This window comes from Salvelinus fontinalis, chromosome 36, assembly GCF_029448725.1.
Source record: "Salvelinus fontinalis isolate EN_2023a chromosome 36, ASM2944872v1, whole genome shotgun sequence".
NCBI lineage: Eukaryota > Metazoa > Chordata > Actinopteri > Salmoniformes > Salmonidae > Salvelinus > Salvelinus fontinalis.
In genome coordinates, this window is record NC_074700.1 from 8,124,226 (window position 1) to 8,144,681 (window position 20,456).

The 20,456-nt window shown below is 43.3% G+C and overlaps 2 protein-coding genes across 8 annotated transcripts in view; both read left to right on the forward strand.

The window, feature by feature from the left end:
- Positions 1-2,180: 2,180 nt before the first annotated feature.
- LOC129835790 (myb/SANT-like DNA-binding domain-containing protein 1) lies at positions 2,181-3,782 on the forward strand. The gene is made up of 3 exons (XM_055901570.1): positions 2,181-2,466; positions 2,746-3,033; positions 3,464-3,782. Exons 1-3 carry the CDS (start codon positions 2,213-2,215, stop codon positions 3,762-3,764), a joined length of 843 nt encoding a protein of 280 aa, XP_055757545.1. The 5' UTR covers positions 2,181-2,212; the 3' UTR covers positions 3,765-3,782.
- A 1,499-nt stretch (positions 3,783-5,281) lies between these two features.
- LOC129835154 (regulator of G-protein signaling 12-like) overlaps positions 5,282-20,456 on the forward strand; it is a 68,409-nt gene continuing 53,234 nt past the window's right edge. The window contains exons 1-3 of one of the 7 annotated variants that reach the window (XM_055900565.1): positions 5,282-5,381; positions 6,905-8,881; positions 11,291-11,407. In XM_055900565.1, the coding sequence (XP_055756540.1) occupies positions 6,998-8,881; positions 11,291-11,407 (2,001 nt within the window). In that variant the 5' untranslated portion in view covers positions 5,282-5,381; positions 6,905-6,997. The other 6 variants (XM_055900566.1, XM_055900567.1, XM_055900569.1 and 3 more) reach the window with 6 other exon arrangements.

Sequence of the window (20,456 nt, forward strand, 5' to 3'; positions counted from 1 at the left end):
CAATAGGTTTTCATCTATTTGACAGGCTCGAGCTGCTTGAATACAGTTGCAGACGGTCAAGAGGTATAAATTGATTAACATATGTGTCATGTATTTTATGTAATTATATAGAACTGCAAGGTTTGCTCTTTTACCATCTTCTGCCACCTAAGGACAGATATTTAAGACAATATGTGGTGTTTTGTGGTCATGGGTTCAATTCCTGCAGGGATCACATACCAAAAATATATGCACTCAACTTACTAGAAACTTTAACCAAAACAATTTACAGTAAGTGGCTTAACATAAACCTCTAGATCTCTGTCCATTTCAATGGAGGAGGTACACTAACATTCAAAAGTTTGGGGTCACTTAAAAATGTCCTTAATTTTTTTGTCCATTAAAATAATATCAAATTGATCAGAAATACAGTGTACACATTGTTAATGTTGTAAATGACTATTGTAGCTGGAAACGGGCGATTTTTTAAAATGGAATATCTACATAGGCCTATAGAGGCCCATTATCAGCAACACTCACTCCTGTTTTCCAACGGCACGTTGTGTTTGCTAATCCATGTTTATCATTGTAAAAGGCTAATTTGTCATTAGAAAACACTTTTGCAAGTATGTTAGCACAGCTGAAAACTGTTGTTCTGATTAAAGAAGCAATAAAACTGGCCTTTAGACTAGTTGAGTATCTGGAGCATCAGCATTTGGGAATCGATTACAGACTCAAAATGGCCAGAAACATAACTTTCTTCTGAAACTCATCAATGAAGGCTATTCCATGCGAGAAATTGCCAAGAAACTGAAGATCTCATACAACGCTGTGTACTACTCCCTTCACAGAACAGAGCAAACTGGCTCTAACCAGAATAGAAAGAGTGAGCGGCCCCGGTGCACAACTGAGCAAGAGGACAAGTACATTAGTGTCTAGTTTGCGAAACAGATGCCTCACAAGTCCTCAACTGGCAGCTTCATTAAATAGTACCCGCAAAACACCAGTCTTAACGTCAGCAGTGAAGAGGCGACTCCGGGATGCTGGCCTTCTAGGCAGAGTTGCAAAGAAAAAGCCAATGTTATGGCATGGTGGAACGTCTGTCAGTTTCTATGGAGCAGATGGACCTCAAGATTTAATAAGGACAAAACTGTGTTAAGACAGTGACAGCAAAGGGTACACTAATAAAGACAAAGTGATGGTAAATCACAGATGGGTCCGGCTATTAGTGGCACTGGCATTATAATTTCTTCCGACTTCAACGTGGCCCCTTCTTGGAAATCTGGGGATTGGCTGGGGGAGTTTACACAGACAGTATTATGTTCACGTTGTCTCCAGAGTGCTTTATGTCCTCTAGTATTGAAATCTAACATTTACTATAATGGCTCGTATCCATCATTGCACTCTGTCTTGTGTGAACCTGTACCTGTTGCTAGTCGAGAGCAAGAGAGAGAGAGCTAACATGCTGAGCCCACCCTTGCACGCCAAGGGCCATATCGTGGTAAGGAGTGGGGGAGGGGTTCAAGTGTCCACACGTAAGCTGACCTACTGACAGGACTCCCATTGTCTTGGTTTTACATACACTGCCCCCCCCCCCCCCCCCCCCCAAACGTCTTTCCCCTGCACTTTCATACAATTTCCATATCATTTCATCTTGCATTGAGAATAGTAGCCACACAGTCCCTGCACTCCCAACTGTATGTTATTAAAAGCTTTTAAATGCAGCAACTCTTGGCAGCCTTGTTGCCAAGGAAACAAATTAAACCCGCTCTCTCATTCTACTCCCTCCCTTGGGGCTCACATTTCAAATCTGTTTTCCCTGTAATCTCTGGCCTAACTCGTTGCGTTTCAGCTAAAAGCTTTTTGTTGTGGCATTGGAGCCAGAGAGGACATGAGAGACAGGGAATGGTTAAGAGAGCTGGGGGAGGAAGAAAGAGGGTCCTCCTAGTTGCCAGGGCAACTTGACATCACAGTGACGATTTCCTCCATTTAAAAGCTTTTAACCAGATCCCTCTCCTGCCCTAGGCCCCATTTTGAGTCCTCTTTCAGCTAAACTCGGGGGAAAAGCACAGGCAAAGGAGAGCGGTGAGTGGCTGTTTGCAACCACATTCCACTGACGACTGCTAGAAACACCTTAGAGCAGAAAAGGGCTTTCAAACTAAACCGTTTTGGAGGCCTATTTTTGTTTACCAAACCAAACCAGGAATAGAGTACTTTCGAGTGGGCTTTCAAAATGGCCACCGAGGACAGTTTCAATTACCTCTTCATGGGCCACAGCGAGAAACACAGAAGGGCCCGAAACTGGACCGATGCGGAGATGAAGGGGCTCCTGTACGTCTGGGAACAGAACGTCGCTGAGCTGAAGAAATGCAAGAGGAATGCCAAGATCTATGAGAAAATGGCCCAGAGGTTCTTCGAGCTCACGGGAGAACAGCGCCACCGGGAGGAGATCAAGATGAAAATAACCAACATGTCTTTCCAGTACAGGCAAGTGTAAGAAATACACAATTTATTTGTTTGGATGGAAAGAGGTGGCAACATAAATCCATTAAAATATAATATTGTATGAACTTACTTAAATATCCACAGAGAGAGTAGACAAACGTGGGCTATTTCTTGAGAATTTAACCCCACGGGTGTCAGAGCAGCCTGCATACCTAGAACTCAATACAGGCAGCTATGATACCTATAAACCCAGATGTCTGATGCCCACTACTGGACCCAAACCAATATAGACCATCCTTAACTTCTGTCCTTCTTTGACAGGAAAATGAAGTGCACGACCAATGGGAGTGGAGGTACCCCGGACTGGCCGTACTACAAAGCCATAGAGAAGATCCTCACCAAGACTGCCGATAATGGGACTATGAACCCATTTGAGCTCCAGTCTTCGGGCCCCTCCACCTCCACGGAGGCCTCGATGTCCCATGCGGAGGGCCTCCCCATGGGCGTCCTTCCGGAGTACACAGGCTCCTCTGATGAGATGGAAATGAGGGAGGACCTGGGTGGATCGGAGAGCTCTGGCAGTCTGCATTCCGGGCTTCCCTGTCCTGAGTAAGGCCATGTTTACAGAGAGAGAGAGAGAGAGAGAGAGAGAGAGAGAGAGAGAGAGAGAGAGAGAGAGAGAGAGAGAGAGAGAGAGAGAGAGTGGTATCAAGCTGAGGTATTGAGCTAAACTGCCCACCCTTGCCAAGAGGGGTACTACATTATCATTGTTAGGGTGTGATAAAGAGTCTCCACAAAGTTCTCTAAGTGATAAAGATGAACAATGAATTGTGATGATAGTTAGTTAGCATGAAAGTACTTAGCATACAGTGAGTTTACTTCTTTAGTTCCTGGCTTATCCCAGAAACCGTTTAATTGAAAAAGGTTCCTACATATGGAGAGAAAAACATATCCATGAAATCTCTTGAGTACTTGCATAAACTCTCTATAAATTGTGTCATTACCATTACTTTGACTAACAAAACCACTTTCTGTTCAGTTCCCACCCGGCACCGGCCAAGAGGAAAAAAGTACACCAGCACCTCTCCCTGAAGCGGTGGAAGCTGAAGGTGATGGAGGCAATGCTACAGGAGCAGCGGAAGGTGAGCCGGGCGGTGGAGGAGACGTGCCGCGAGGTAAGCCGCGTCATGCACCAGCAAAACTTCCTCCAGGTGCAGAGCCTACAGCTCCAGGAGCGCATGATGAACCTGCTGGAGAAAATGATTCAGCCACCCGCTGCCCCGACACCCGCCTGGGGTGCTGCTGCCCAGCCAGGGGTCAAAGAGCCAGGGCAGGGGTGAAGGGTCAACAGTGAGGGGTCAAGGGGGGTGGGGGTGATCAATATATAGCTATTCTAGAAAATAAATTCTATATATGACAAAATGCTATAAGGCTATGCTTGGTGATCGCTATGGCTATGCTAGAAAAGACCTGCTATATGGCACTTTCAAACACCTGATTGATAGCGAATACTGACTGTAATTGTCAATCTCACCCTTACCCCTAACCTGGACACTTAATCCCCAGAGAGAGGGAAAAGCTTATCAACTTGCTCAGCAGTACTGAGAGAATATAGATGGTTTCGTCCTTTCTAGAATGGCCATCTTGTAGTTTCTGTGAGAGAGTGAGAGGTCAGGGATGAGGATTCCGGGGGGTGTACGGCTGAGGCTAGTTCTTAGACATGTTCCACCATTCAGATTTGAACGATATCTACAAGCTAGGAAAATACGTATTCACATCGACAAAAGACAATGTATGTCCACAAATTCTATATCTTGATGACAAAAGGCATGGGCATTTGATGTTGTATCAATGATGTTTTAATGTCTGTCTGCTATGGTATATGCATATCCCGACTAGCATAGCCTACTTGTTTGAAATGTATGACTGAAATAAAAACATATGTTCTGTTATCATTTTTGTTTTGTCTTTCAACTATTCCTGGTACCATCACGTCTCCCTTTCATTCTAGATATTGCTATAATGTAGCCTACATATGCTGTGTTTACACAGATAGCACAATTCTGATCTTTTTTTAACTAATTCGATTTTTTGACAAATCAGAATAGCTCTGAAAAGATCTGATGTGAAAAGGTGGAAAAAATATCAGAATTGGGATGCCTGTGAAAACGCATACATAATGTTAGCATTCACACTTAGTGTGTATGTAATGTAATAGGATCTTTATACAATAAAACACATAATATTATATGATAGCAATGATATAATGTGTAACAATAACACAGTGTCTGATGCTCTTGCATGGTAGTGGCTGGACTGGTTTAGAGAGAAAGGATATCACCACATTAAACGATTGAAAGTGCTAGACAGGCAAATCCAGGAAGGGGTTTACCCTCAGTGTTGTGGGTAATGTGAGAGGACAGTTACATTAACTCACTTTAAACAGCATTGTCTTGAATAATTAACTGTTGTCTGAGAGGATTAGGGGAAACCATGGGATTAAATAGAAGGGAGTTGAATGTAGCTTTGCCACGTATAGGTTTAGCATTTTAAATGCACTTTTTTTTATTTAATTAATCAATATACTGAAAGTGGGTCCTACTGCAAAAAGGTAATAATAGTCTGCTTATTCCCATTAAATTACTGTCTTTCACTTCACTAGCCTACTAGGCCTAAGTTTTTTTTATCCTGGGTTTTAGTAGGCCTAAACATTGGTAAACATCTACTTTTGGGCTTGTAATATGTTTACATTGATTGACTCACTTCTGAGTGTATATTGGTCTAGAGACTGTTGTGTGTACAGTACGTGTGTAATAGGGTCACGTGACTCGCCCTTGCGACCGTTGCAGAACTTTGACCACAATGCAGTTTGTTTACAAGTAGCGAGTGGCAGGATGCAACAAAGTATCACTTCTCGAGCTGTGTGGTTAATACATCCAGTTAAGATTTAATGTAAGGTAATTACGATGTTATGATAATTATCTTGTAATAAATCCATTATTAATTGTGCAGTGGATGTTGCATTACATTATCATCTTATAGCTTTGATTTAAACGTGCATAGTTAGCCTATGTGAAATGCTTAAAAGTGTATTTTGGTAATGATATGTGTGAATTGTAGCTTAAATATCGGTGACAATGTTTATATTTAGCCTATCAATTTTGATGATCAGAAACAATAGGATCATACCGCAAATATTTGAATATTCAACACGAGCGTTTGGGCGGATTCGATTATGTTGGGCCACCGACAAAGGCTACCGGGCAAAGCACCGTCACGTCAGCGGGCAAAAGCGGGGAGGGAGGAGCGTCATTCTCATATCGAACAGTAATATGTGCCGCTCGGTCATTTTGACAAGCAGCATGGTGCATCGTCCAGAAATGTCCTTTACATAAAATAAGTATTTTAATTTTCAAAAACAAATCATTGGTAAGGCAGATGAAGCATTTTTATCAAAAGCACTTTTGCACGTCACTTTTGTTTGGAGCCGACTTCGCAGTGGGCTTTGAACAGGGCACCTGGCTGGAGCCCGGGAGGCAGCTGGTTCCAAATCGATGCAATCAACTTTCAGCCGATGCAAAACACGCCTACACGGCGAGATTAATCGAATCCCCTCATTGGCGAATGAAATAAATCACGTGCTCTGAAAACGTTAGGGTGTCATGGTTACTATGAAAGACGCTTTGTCCCCAACATGAATGTTTGTCACCGCCATATGGAATACGGAATACGAGGGAATTTTTGAAAACATAAATTATTACGTGTCGGAAACTACGCACATGAAGATTTCTAACACTTTTGGACGTTTGGGATTATGCAATATTTGAACTGACTTCATAAAGTTTTGAAACGGTAACGTGAATTTCAGTGGTACATTGTATCTGCGCCTAAACTTAATCGGGATAGGCCGGGCAACTTTAAATTTAAAACTCTAGCAAATGTTTTAGAAAATATTTAGGGTTTTGCTGTATTTTGACAGACAAGGCAAAAATGTAATAACCAAGGGAAGTAAAATAAAAAAAAAGGATGTGATGTTCAACGAAACCAATTCAAGGCGCTCGAACAGGTTTGTCTGGTTTGAAAGCTCTTGCTTTGATTGAACTGTTCTTGAGAAGGGGGCCAGCTGGCGCTGTTTGCTCTAGTAGACGGTTTATTTTCACGCTCACAGCCCACACGTGTCTGGTTAAACTATAATAACTCAATATATTTTTGTCCCAAAATATGGAGATTGTTATTGTGTGCAGCATTAGCCTATCGAAGTGGAATAACATATTTTTTAATTCAAGGGGGAAAGCATTTGATGAAATCATTATTCTTTTGTAACATTGTGTAACAAATACGTTGTAACAATAGTATCACAGGATAAGTGTTGCTGTTTGTTAACAATATTGATTCTGGAGGCCTATGCTTAATCAATATTTGATACACTGTATCTCACTTATCTTTGCCCTCTCTCTGTCTCTCTCTTGTCTACTTTGAGTTTTTATGCAGGATGACTAAAAGACTTCAGTGTTGGCACTAAACAGATAACATTCCAGTGTGACATTGAGTTGCCACGCTCTCCATTTGAAAAATGGCCACATTCAGGATGAGGATGCCGGGACAGAACGACAGGGCACGAAGGCGTCTGAATTTGACCTCCCCTCAGGAAGTCAGAGGGGTCGAGGTTGTTCGAGGACGTGTAGGATACGGGTTCACCTTATCAGGACAAGGCCCGTGCCTCTTGAGTGGTATATTGGAGGGGAGCCCTGCAGACCTGCTAGGACTAAAGCAGGGGGATTGTATAGTGAGTGTAAACGGAATCGATGTGGCAAAGGCTTCCCACGAGGCTGTGGTGCAGTTGATTGGCACCTGTAAAGGACCTTTGCGGTTGGTGGTGCTTGTCGGGACCGGGTCCACGGCGGACCCTTCCTCCAGCAAAGAGGAGTTAGGGCTTTCTAGAACAGAGGGAAAGGGGCTTTTTCAAAAAGGGGGAGTTTTTCGAGCAGTTTTGGACCACTCTGGCAACTCGTCATGTAACTCAGTAAACGCCACTCCATTTAAGCCAAGGCCTTTGTCAGAACCGGACATGTCCCACTGGACCCAACCGTGGAACTCCAAATTCCAACCTGGCTTCCTGTCTGAGGAAGAAACTGCCAAAGTGGCAGACGTCGACTCTGTTTTCAATGACCAGGAGAACGATGTGAATCCAGACTGGAGAATGCTGAACACAGCCATGGTGGTGGGCTACCTGGGTTCTACTGAACTGATCTTGGCCTTGTCCAGCCCCAGCTCAGAGGATGACTGCCTACAGGTGATCCGCAGGTGTATTAGACGTATGGGCATTGAGCAGAAGACCCACACGCTGGTGATGATAAAGATCATGTTCGACTGCGTCCGCCTCTGTGACGACGCTGGAGCCGTCCTGGCAGCCTTCCCTTCTGAGAACCTTGTCGTAGGAGTTGTGTGTTCCGAGGACAGGCGCTTCTTTTGCCTGGTCACCACTGCACACGTCTCTGGTGGCCATGTGGGGAAGAACGGTCCCCTGAGGTCCTCCTGCCATGTCTTTTTCATCGACCCCGAGCTGTGCCACCACAGTGACCATCTGGGCATCGCCGGGCGCTTCGGCTTTGACTGCACCCCAGACACCCAGGGCTGCCAGGAGTTCCCCCTCACTCCCCCCTCCGTTCTCCAGTTTGTGTCTGTCTTATACTGTGACATGGGGGAGGCGGTGGAGAGGCTTAGAACCAGGTTGGACAGAGAGTCGGCCCACCACCTCCACACTCAACAGAACAGCAGCAGAGCCTGCAAGAACGGTAGTGCCAGCAGCAACAGAGACAGCGGGATCGGAAACGCTTCCCCCCCTGAGGAGAGACCGGACAGGGATTTCCCAGTTGCCCACGGAACCAACCCCGGGGGCAACCTCCCCAGCTGTCCATGGGAGGATTACCACCAGGCCGAAGCAAACCTCACCCAAATAGTAGCTCACCAAAATGGCTGCCTAAACTTAAATGGTCATCCTAATCCGGGAAGCACACATTCCCTTTCCGAATCTCTACCGGGCCCAGCGTCGTTAACCGGCCCATCCGGAGGCCCTCCTCCCAAGTTGGAGTTTCAGTTCAAGCCCCCGCCACCGCCTTACCCTGTGGGTAAGATCCAGAACCTAACAGAAGGAGGAGGCCCCTTCAGAAGCAGTCAACGCTGGTTCTCTATGAGCGTCAAGCAGAGGTGGCCTAGGGGCCACAGTGGAGAGCCTGAGCCCCAGGCAACACCGGCCACTAACAGCTGGTCAGGACCAGCCACGGTGGGTTGCACCAACACCCTGCCACCCCCCATGAGTCAGATCCCACCAGAGAGGTACCAGGCAGCAGAGGCCATGATGCTTCTGCCTCAAAGGGAGGAGTGGGCCAAACGACTCTGGAGAGCAGAATCTGGAGAGCTGCTAAATGGAAAGCCCAGGAGAGATGCTAACACCAAGGTAAGATTAGAAGAGAGAATGTTGTTGTGTTGATAGAGATTTGTTGTTGTGTTTATGATTCTGTGGTGTGTCTATGTGTGTGTGTTTACTTAATATATAGGCCAGAGTTTGTGTTTTCCCTAACCCAAAGTTAATAAAGGAGATTGTGCAAAGGCTGAACAAAAATACCTTTGCATGTCCCTTCTGTTTAACATCCAGTTTTGTGTTTCTTTTTGCTTTATGTTCAACTTTATTCTACAGGAAGTTTCAAGTTTTATTAGTTGCATGTACGGGATAAGCATGGTATACACAGTCCAGCAAAATTCTTTCTTGCAGGTTCCTTCTCGACAATGCAACAACAGTAGATAAGAATATGAACATAAAGTAAATGGTTCAGTAGAATAAACATTTTAGTGTAAGTATAATACAGGAAGTCACAATTTATAAGCCAATATTGTGGGGAATGGTGGATTGGTGCAAGTGTTTTTTTTTAAATTGTGCAGTATTCAGCAATCATGATAATAGTCTGGTAGCAGCAGTTGCGATGTGTGTGTAGTATGAACATACATCTGGTTTTGTGTTTCTATTAGCTTTTTGTTCAACTTTATTCCACAGGAAGTAATAAATGGTTTGCAGGAGTCGAGTTGCCAGGCACTGATTGGGTGCATAGTCCATTCACTCTCACACCTAATATAATACACCATTTCACCGCTCATTTGGCTGGGAATTGAGAAAAAAATGCCACCTGTTGACTTATACCACAATGATGTCTTTGTCATAAATCCAACAGGCTTTTTTTGTTGTTTTCCTTATTATCCACAAGATGTCCCTGTTTCACTATCTAGCTGGGATGGGAGTGATTTTCCCCATGGAAGAAGTACTTTGCTACTTATTTATGTTTTTTGTTGACACAAGGAAATGTGCATTCCAAACTTGTGATATTCTGGACCCCCCCCCCCCCCCAAAAAAATGTAATAGCCAATACAGAAAGTTGACCTTTTATAATATGGTTCTCCTGTGGCTGCAGTATTGGAGGGTATGAGTGTAGATAATGATGGATGTGTTCCATGGAAATGCAGGCATTTGTCAAAACAGAAACTTTGTTTTGACAGAGTGGAATATTTAAGCAGAATCTGGTAAGAAATGGAGAGAATCCTCCTCCACCATCTAATGTGTTTTTGTTTCTGCTCTTCTTCTTTCCAGTGCAGAGAGCAGATTCCCAGAGTCTGATGATAGTGGAAAATATGTGCGCTGTTTATCATTGTGTTTGTCTCTCGCTGTTTATCCAAGTGAAAGTTATTGTCCTGTGTGCATACTCCGGGATGAATCGCATGTCTGTCTCTGTTCTGAAAAAGAAGACAATTTTGCACAGGAAGCGAAAGAAAATTACAGGGTAGAGCCCATGTGATACCATGGTAATTACCGTCAGTTCTTTATTCCAGCTCAAACAGGCTGGGCTTTCACCCATCATCATTATAATAGTAGGGCTGCTGGCGAAATGCGTTTCTCATGCTCGTTTAGCATATAGCAGTTAAATTGTGAGATTAAGGTGCAGATGAATAGGGGAGGAGTTGAGTTTGATGGAGGCTTTTGAGATAAATTGAAAATCAATTTCTTCACTCCCACAGCCCAACTGGTGTCTGTGAAATCGTCAGCATTGTGCCAAACTGAGACTAATGGGCTTGACCATGTTGCACATGGGGCTCACTGTAAGTCTTGGGTGGCCAGTCTGTTATTTTTATACAATCTGAGAGCCAGTCACATTTGCCATGATGAGTTATGTTGTCTGGCAGAAGGGAGTTTTTTAAATGTTATTTAACCAGGCAAGTCAGTTAAAACAAATTCTTATTTACAATGACGGCCTAGGAACAGTGGATTAACTGCCTTGTTCAGGGGCAGAACAACAGATTTTTACCTTGTCAGCTCGGGGATTCAATCTAGCAACCTTTCGGTTACTGGCCCAACACTCTAACCACTAGGCTACCTGCCGCCCCTAAAGTTGTGTGTCATGACCCATGTTAGATAAGGACACAGCATATGGCCTTAAGGTCAAGGCAGGAAGAACATTTGTCATCTTGGTTGGTTTACATCATCTCGGTTAAATTGCCCAGTGAGATAGTTCCTTATCACCCTCCAAGTTTCCCCCAACACTGCAAGCTTGTTTAAGCCTTGTCTGTTTTGTACGGAAGTGTATTCCAGACAGAAGAATGATCATGTTAAACTGATCAATGATACATTTACTAATCCCTAATGCTTACCTAATAAGGTGTTATGTCATGTTTTTGTCATGTTTATGATGGTGTTATGTAGGCTCATAACCCATTACTAAGTATGACAAAAACCACGATAAGATCAATTGTGTCCATGTAATAGTGTGATGTTTTGGCAGACAGTCATTCATTCTCGTGATTTCTCTTCTCCCCTTGACAGGGCTCCAAGTTCTGGGGCATCGGTGCGAGACGCTCCTCTAGCCGTCGCTTCTCGGGCCGTCGCTCATTTGGACACCCCAAGAAGCTCAGCCTGGCACGATCACTGGATGACCTGGAGGTAGACCCAATACAGTTCCAGTACAGTATTTATAACTGCAGTCATATACATTTAAACCTAGCTCCATCCTACTCAGGGGGTTGCGTGGTATTAACCCATTGGAGTTTTTGGAATTATAATTATTTGAATGAGAGTAAAATATCTGGTGCAATTCAATCGACTTAATTCAATACAACTCTGTTCCGGCTTATCGTACCAATGCCTTTATATTACAGCATTGAACAATGGCCCTGTTACGCTGTGTACCCATCTTTTATGGGAACGGTATTTTTCCATCATGCCGTTCACCTCTATGCAGAGGAGATGGTCTAATTTGAACATTCAGCCAAACGTCCCTCCCCTTTCCGTTCTACTCCAGTTTCAGCTCTTTCTTAACCTTTCATTTCTGTTTCCTTCTCGTGTTTGGTGCCACACTTGTGGCGAGGGTGGCTCACAAAGTGGCCTTTGTGTGGAGACCGAGGCATGGGCCCTGTTGGTTTGGCCTTGCTAATGAGCAGCGCTGCTGAATGACTAAACGACATGCCCACATTTCTCCCCTATTAGCGCTGCTTTGGGATTTTACTGGCTCCTGCTTTCACACATACCCTACTGCATACACGCGCACACACACTGCATATATACACACACACTGCATAAACACACACCCTGTCACTCGCCCCCACGCTAAACAGTAGTGTCAGAAACTTGCGGCCTCTTGTTCTCTGTTTAAGTTCCATAGGGTTATCAACAAGCCTCCCTGGAAGATAAACCTGTACCGAACAGCCTGACACAATGTAAAGCACATTTCTTATGTCTAACCTAATATGTTTTGACATTTAGTTTTGCTCACTTTTGCGTTTGTCATCGAACGACTCAACTTCGAAGCCGTCTGTCAGCACAACGCATGATTCGCTTTCTTATCTCAACGCGGCTGCACATTTTTTACTACACAGCATTAAGATGTCATGACTAACGGTTTCTGCTCATCCTGTCTGAGGGATTTCTGAGTCACTGGCGCTGTAGAGGAGTGAAGAGAAGATAATGGTATTGTCAGCTCGTGTGTGAACCCTGAACTGGGAACTATATAAAGATTTGCTCCAGTTCACCATTTGCTTATGTTACAGCGATGATGTCATTGGTGTAGGCCATCTGGAATTCTTCCGGTTGCGAGGAGCCAAGTACACTCTGGCCTTGCAGCCTCTTCAGGGTCAACAGCTACTGTGACGGCTAGGGAGAAAGACAGGGTGTTTTAAGTGTTGAAACTGTCCGTGACATCAATAAAGAGAACACACAGGCTTTCATATGTTAGCATTAGCAATGATCTCTGTCTACAGAGCCCACCCTCACATGCTAACTGTACATGCGGGCATGTAAGCAACTATATGATACACATAATTCTAAACTGGGTGATTCGATCCCTAAATGCTAATTGATTGACAGCCGTGGTATATCAGACCGTATACCACGGGTATGACAAAACATTTATTTTTACTGCACTAATGACATTGGTAAAACGTTCATAATAGCAATAAGGCACTTCTGGGATTTGTGGTATATGGCCAATGTACCACGGCTAAGGGCTGTATCCAGGCACTCCGCATTGCGTTGTGCATACGAACAGTACTTGGCCGTGGTATATTGGCAGTATACCACACCCCCTCGTGCCTTATTGCTTAATTATAAACCTATAATAGGAACCTATAGAAAAGGGTCCGTTATAGGCCTACATTAGAAGTCTGCTACCTGCAGATGAATCACTTATTTAAAATAAATAAATATTTCACCTTTATTTAACCAGGTAGGCAAGTTGAGAAGAAGTTCTCATTTACAATTGCGACCTGGCCAAGATAAAGCAAAGCAGTTCGACACATACAACAACACAGAGTTACACATGGAGTAAAACAAACATACAGTCAATAATACAGTAGAAAAATAAGTCTATATACAATGTTAGCAAATGAGGTGAGATAAGGGAGGTAAAGACAAAAAAGAGCCATGGTGGCGAAGTAAATACAATATAGCAAGTAAAACACTGGAATGGTAGATTTGCAGTGGAAGAATGTGCAAAGTAGAAATAGAAATAATGGGGTGCAAAGGAGAAAAATAAATAAAATACAGTAGGGGAAGAGGTAGTTGTTTGGGCTAAATTATAGATGGGCTATGTACAGGTGCAGTAATCTGTGAGCTGCTCTGACAGCTGGTGCTTAAAGCTAGTGAGTGAGATAAGTGTTTCTAGTTTCAGAGATTTTTGTAGTTCGTTCCAGTCATTGGCAGCAGAGAACTGGAAGGAGAGGCGGCCAAAGGAGGAATTGGTTTTGGGGGTGACCAGAGAGATATACCTGCTGGAGCACGTGCTACAGGTGGGTGCTGCTATGGTGACAAGCGAGCTGAGATAATGGGGGACTTTACCTAGCAGGTTCTTGTAGATGACCTGGAGCCAGTGGGTTTGGCGACGAGTATGAAACGAGGGCCAGCCAACTAGAGCGTACAGGTCGCAGTGGTGGGTAGTATATGGGGCTTTGGAGACAAAACGGATGGCACTGTGATAGACTGCATCCAATTTATTGAGTAGGGTATTAGAGACTATTTTGTAAATGACATCGCCGAAGTCGAGGATCAGTAGGATGGTCAGTTTTACGAGGGTATGTTTGGCAGCATGAGTGAAGGATGCTTTGTTTGCGAAATAGGAAGCCAATTCTAGATTTAACTTTGGATTGGAGATGTTTGATGTGAGTTTGGAAGGAGAGTTTACAGTCTAACCAGACACCTAGGTATTTGTAGTTGTCCACATATTCTAAGTCAGAACCATCCAGAGTAGTGATGCTGGACGGGCGGGCAGGTGCAGGCAGCGATCGGTTGAAGAGCATGCATTTAGTTTTACTTGTATTTAAGAGTAGTTGGAGGCTTATAGCTCTAATACTTATAGCTCTAATACAATACAATAAAATGGATACAACATGGTATTGTCTGCACGACGAGGACATTTGCCTTGGGCTTCACACAAAGGACATTTATAGATATAAATAAAATATTGCAATACTAGGAATACTTTGTCATGAGCATTTCATTTGACATATAGGACTGGATTCTCTAACGTAAGCATGTATTGAATTAAATAATAACTAGGCCTGGCTCATTTTGACGTCCCTTTTTTAATTGGGCTTTCAGGGTAGTAGCTAATCCTGCTATTTGATCCTCTATATGACGCAACTGTAATTTTATTTTCAGAAATAGTTTTGGCCTAGCTACTTGTGAAGCAAAAAAGGCTCTATTTGGGTGGCCACAGTTCAAATGGGGAACAGTAAGTAAGAGTAGTACGATTCCCTAAAGTGTTTCCTGGAACACTAAGACGTGTGTGTGTATTCAATGAGCAAAATATCATTTTGGTCAGCGGCCGGCTGCCCACTTACCTAAGTGGGGCTAAGTGAATTTGAACACAGTTTGGCCAAGGGAGCCGCGCCTTTACAGTATAGCGTTTTCCTCAAGATGTACATTTCCATGTTATGAAACTGTGGAGTTCAAACTTAAGGGTTTCTTAGGAGTTGCTGGTCCTCTGGGATTTTTCTTGTGTAGTCACTATTTCAGCCACCCTGTAACCATGACGAAATGAATGCAATGAGTGAAATTGACCCATGCTGATGGTATACATTTAAAAATATATCTATTTTATTTAACCTTTATTTTACTAGGCAAGTCAGTTTCAGGTAATGACTTTGTTTGAGGTTTTGTTCTAATGGCGGCCAAAGGCGATTAGATCCTCATCTATGGCTATCACCCACCCCTGGTTTCCACGTAAAGAGCTCATTACCTCGAGGGCTCAGTGTCACCAGCCTGGCTAAACCAGACTGAATGCTGCAGACACCATTGTTTCATTCAGTCTGGTTTAACCAGCCTATAGAGGCTTCACAGGATTACCAGTCAAAGATCAATGAGTCACTCCTAAAGGCTCTGCGCTAGCAGATCTCAACCATAAGGAATATGATTATAAACTATGCTGAGATAATAGGTAATCTATTTGCAGAGGTTAGGCAGTTATTTTTCTCTGTATTTACACTGTGTTGGATTCCGTGAACCATTGATTCAGTGTCATAAACCCCCTAATACCACACCCTGTAATGGAACCTCCGTGTCTATTATCCTGCCTGGTAACATGATCAGCTACTGTATTCAATGCTAGAGAAGATGAAAAATGACAGCAATAGATAAGTAATCTGCTCTTTTATGATAAGGAAAGTGAGAGCCTCCCTTTGGCAGGCATTCCGTAAAGAAAAAATATGGAATGACAAACTGGGGCATGAAGTACAAGCTACATCAAAGGAGTTTTACACTCAAACTGTAAGATTTCCTATGTTGTTAGTTGTTCCTCTCCATATAAATAGCAAGTGTCATTGTATCTCAGCCTCTCCAGAAGCAAAGGTGAATACACATGTTTATTAAGTAGTTTGCATCATATTGGAATATCCCATTACACAGGGATTGGAAGGTGTTTTTTGAGGGGAGCTTTTCCTACGACTACCCTCCTGACTCCTAAAGTTCCTTCCTCAGCTCCTTAGGATGTTGTTGAGTCCTTTTCTCACGCTGTGCGAATCCAAAATGTGATAAGCCGCCATTGGTCACTGCACACATCTGGACATGAGCGGACACCGTGGGACCCTGGTAGACCCTTCCAGCGGCGTTGTGGCGAGACCCCTGCCTGTGGATAACCTCTCGCCGTTTGATGCTCAGGAAGCCGGGGCCCTGTTTCTTTTTCCGTGGTCAGTAGTGTGCGTCAGAGCAGTGGCAATAGGAGTCAGGAATCGGTAAACGCTGTTCTATTTTCCGCACATCACAGAGCCTCTGACACGTAGCTACCCCAGATTGTCCTGTCGGCTAGCCTAATCTGGTGATTTTCCTGGTTGCTGTTTGGTCTCAGCAGAGGACTGTGATGATCAGTGGTTGATGTACAGAGCCTTCAGAAGTATTCATAACCCTTGATGTATTCCATATTTTGTTGTGTTACAGCCTGAATTCAAAATGACAGAAATCCAGAAATATCTAATTTACATAGGTATTCACACCCCTGAGTCAATACATGTTAGAATCACCTTAGGCAGTGATAACAGCTGTGAGTCTTTCTGGGTAAGTCTCTAAAGCCTTGTTCACGCTGCAAGCCTTAATGCTCAATTCAGGTTAGTTTTTAAAATACATTTTGGACTACTGACTGTCCAAACAGCAAGTTACAAGTGACCAAATCGTATTTGTGCGTGTTCAGACAGCAGTCATTTGCTGACATGGCTACACTAGTTGTCATAGTAACGACGGGTGTGTGTGCAGTGGTGTAGGCTGATTTATTATTTTATTTCACCTTTATTTAACCAGGTAGGCCAGTTGAGAACAAGTTCTCATTTACAACTGCGACCTGGCCAAGATAAAGTAAAGCAGTGCGACAAAAACAACGACACAGAGACACATGGGATAAACAAAAGTACAGTCAATAACACAATAGAAACATCTGTATACAGTGTGTGCAAATTAAGTAAGGCGGTAAGGCAATAAATAGGCCATAGTGGCGAAGTCATTACAATTTAGCAATTTACACTGGAGTGATATATGTGCAGATGAGGATGTGCAAGTAGAAATACTGGTGTGCAAAAGAGCAGAAAAACAAATATGGGGATGAGGTAGGTAGTTGTTTGGATGGGCTATTTACAGATGGGCTGTGTACAGCTGCAGCGATCGGTGAGCTGCTCTGACAGCTGACGCTTAAAGTTAGTGAGGGAGATATAAGTCTCCAACTTCAGTGATTTTTGCAATTCATTCCAGTCATTGGCAGCAGAGAACTGTAAGGAAAGGTGGCCAAAGGAAGTGTTGGCTTTGGGGATGACCAGTGCAATATACCTGCTGGAGCGCGTGCTACGGGTGGGTATTGCTATGGTGACCAGTGATCTGAGATAAGGTGGAGCTATACCTAGCAAAGGTTGGTGGTGATGCTTGTGCAAATGTAGCGAGCTAAGGTATTAGTTATGTAGCAAGCTAAAGTGACAACAATGCCAGCCATGGACATTTCCCAGTTGTTTTGAATGTTCAAAATCATAGGGTAAGAACCCATTTTAAAGCCTCAAAGGATAAGAGGATCCAACTTTCAAAACGAGTCATTTTTGGCTAGCCATAGCAGTCAACTAGCTAGCTAGGTCGCTGTTTAGCTTTCTAGCAAATTCACAAATTTGTTTGTAAACAGTAACAATCTAGTTAGCTACCACATGCTCTTGTCAAACTGTCAACAGAGTAGATAGCAAGAACAAGATATGCCGAATAACAGTCTAAAAACCACTTGAGGGCAAATAAATTAGATTTGACCGTTCAGACACAGGAATCAGATTTGTATCTGACTTCAAACCACCTACAACAGTGGTTTGAAATGTGGCTTGAAATATCCGATTCCATGTGCTTTTTGGCTGTTCAGACTGCAGGAAAAATAACAGATTTTTCAATCGGATATGCAAATAAATAAGATTTGAGTAACTTCAAGCTGCCAATGTGAACATGGTTTAAGAGCTTTGCACACCTAAATTGTACAATATTCTTAAAGCTCTCTTAGTGGCAATATGGAACTTTTTGGGCGACCCGACCAAAATCACATAGAAATGTGAGTTATAGATCTATCATTCTACTTGAAAGCAAGTCTAAGAAACTAAGAAGTTTACTTTCGGTTTTGTAAACCAGCAGAAACAGCTATACTTTTGGTTGTGGAAAATATATTTCACAGCGGTTTAGATGGTACAATGATTTTCAAGACGATTTATTTAATTTAATTTAAAATGTTTATTTATTTTAATATTAATGTTTTCTTTCTTCTTCTTTTTTACCACCTTTTTCTCCCCAATTTCGTGATATCCAATTACGATCTTGTCTCATCGCTGCAACTCCCCATGCGTCCTCCGAACATGACCCACCAAACCGCGCTTCTTAACACCCGCCTGCTTACCCGAGAAGCGAGCCGCACAAATGCGTCGGAGGAAACACCGTTCAACTGACGACCGAAGTCAATCTGCAGGCAGCTGGCCCGCCACAAGGGGTTGCTAGAAAGCGATGAGCCAAGTAAAGCCAAACCCTCCCCTAACCTGGACGACCAATTGTGCGCCGCCCTATGGGACTTCCGGTCACGGCCGGTTGTTATGCAGCCGGGGATCGAACCCGGATCTCTAGTGACGCCTTAAGCACTGCGATACAGTGCATTAGACCGCTGCATCACTCGGGAGGCTCTTTTAAGCCAATTTAAGTCAAAACTGTAACTAGACCACTCAGTAACATTCAATGTTGTCTTGGTAAGCAACTCCAGTGTATGTTTGGGCTTGTGTTTTAGGTTATTGTCCTGCTGAAAGGTGAATTTGTCTTCCAGTGTCTGTTGGAAAGCAGACTGAACCAGGTCTTCCTCTAGGATTCTTCCTGTGCTTAGCTCCCTAGTTCTTTGCCGATGACAAGCATATCCATGACATGATGCAGCCACCACCATGCTTGAAAATATGAAGAGTTGTGTTGGGTTTGCCCCAAACATATTCAGGACATAAAGTTAATTTCTTCCCCACATTCTTTGCAGTTTTACTTGAGTGACTTATTGCAAACAGGATGCATGTTTTGGATTTTTTTTTAAAATTCTGTACAGGCTTCCTTCTTTTCACTGTGTCATTTAGGTTGTATCTTGGAGTACCTACAATGTTGTTGATCCAACCTCAGTTTAAAAAAAACTCTGTTACTGTTTTAAAGTCACCGTTGGTCTCAAGGTGATACCATGAGCAGTTTCCTTCCTCTCTGGCAACTGAGTAAGAAGGACACCTGTATCTTTTTAGTGACTGGGTGTATTGATACACTATCCAAAGTGTAATTAATAACTTCACCATGCTCAAAGGGATATTCAATGTCTGCTTTTTATTTTATTTTTACCCATCTACCAGTAGGTGCTCTTTTTTGTGAGGCATTGGAAAACCTCTGGTCTTTGTGGTTGAATCTGTGTTTGAAATTCATGACTGAGGGACCTTACACATAATTGTATGGGGTACAGAGATGAGGTAGTCATTCAAAAATCATGTTAAACACCATTATTGCACAGTGAGTCCATGCAACTTATTATGTTAGTTGTTAATCAAATTACTCATAAATGTATTTACACTTGCCACAACAAACGAGTTGAATACTTATTGACTCAAGACATTTCAGCTTTTCATTTTAAATTAATTTGTAAAAATTTCTATAAACATAATTCCACTTTGACATTATGGGGCGTATTGTGTGTAGGCCAGTGACACAAACATCAACATTTAATCAATTTTAAATTAAGGCTGTAACACAACAAAATGTGGAAAAAGTCTAGGGGCGTGAATACTTTCTGAAAGCACTGTATTTTGTGTGTGTGGGGTTAGAGCGATAGGAGCGGCTCGCTGCACACTGGAGCTTTGCCAACCCCCTTTTTGTTTGGGCATGTTAAAGAATGTGGCGCTTTGTAGCTCTTCTATTTGTTTTTCCGCACACTTGTCAAATACCTGCCGGCCCCCCCCCCCCCCCCCCTCCCCCTTGCACCCGAGCCGGTTCCTTCCTCATCTCAGGCTTTAATTTCTGACTGAAATCAGACACGTTGCACACTAAGTAGACGATGGAAGGCAAGCACAACACAGTTCACAAACTTCTGAGATGACATGGAGCGTTTCTGTTTGTAGTGTCTGTGCGTTTCTGCGGTCTGTGTACGAATGCATTGCAAATGGTGTGAAGGAATGCTTGTGAGTATATGCTATTTTGTGTACCTATGACATGTGTGTGCAAAGAGTTGAAGGTGCTCCCATATCTGTTAGTCTAAGGTTTTGTGTTTCCCCCTCATATCATAGGCTGGATAGCGTAGTTCTGACATCTACTTTGTGGGCGTAGCAGGAACGGTGAGGAGGAATGAAGACAGAGGAGGGAGAGGGAGTCACAGAGAAATAGAGAGGTAAAGGGAGGGAGGGTAGAGAGAGGGAAAGAGGGAAAGAGGAAGCAAGCCACAGCAGCAGCAGAGAGAGAGATCGTTTGAACTCTCAGTAGCTGTCAAGATCTTGGGCGTTCC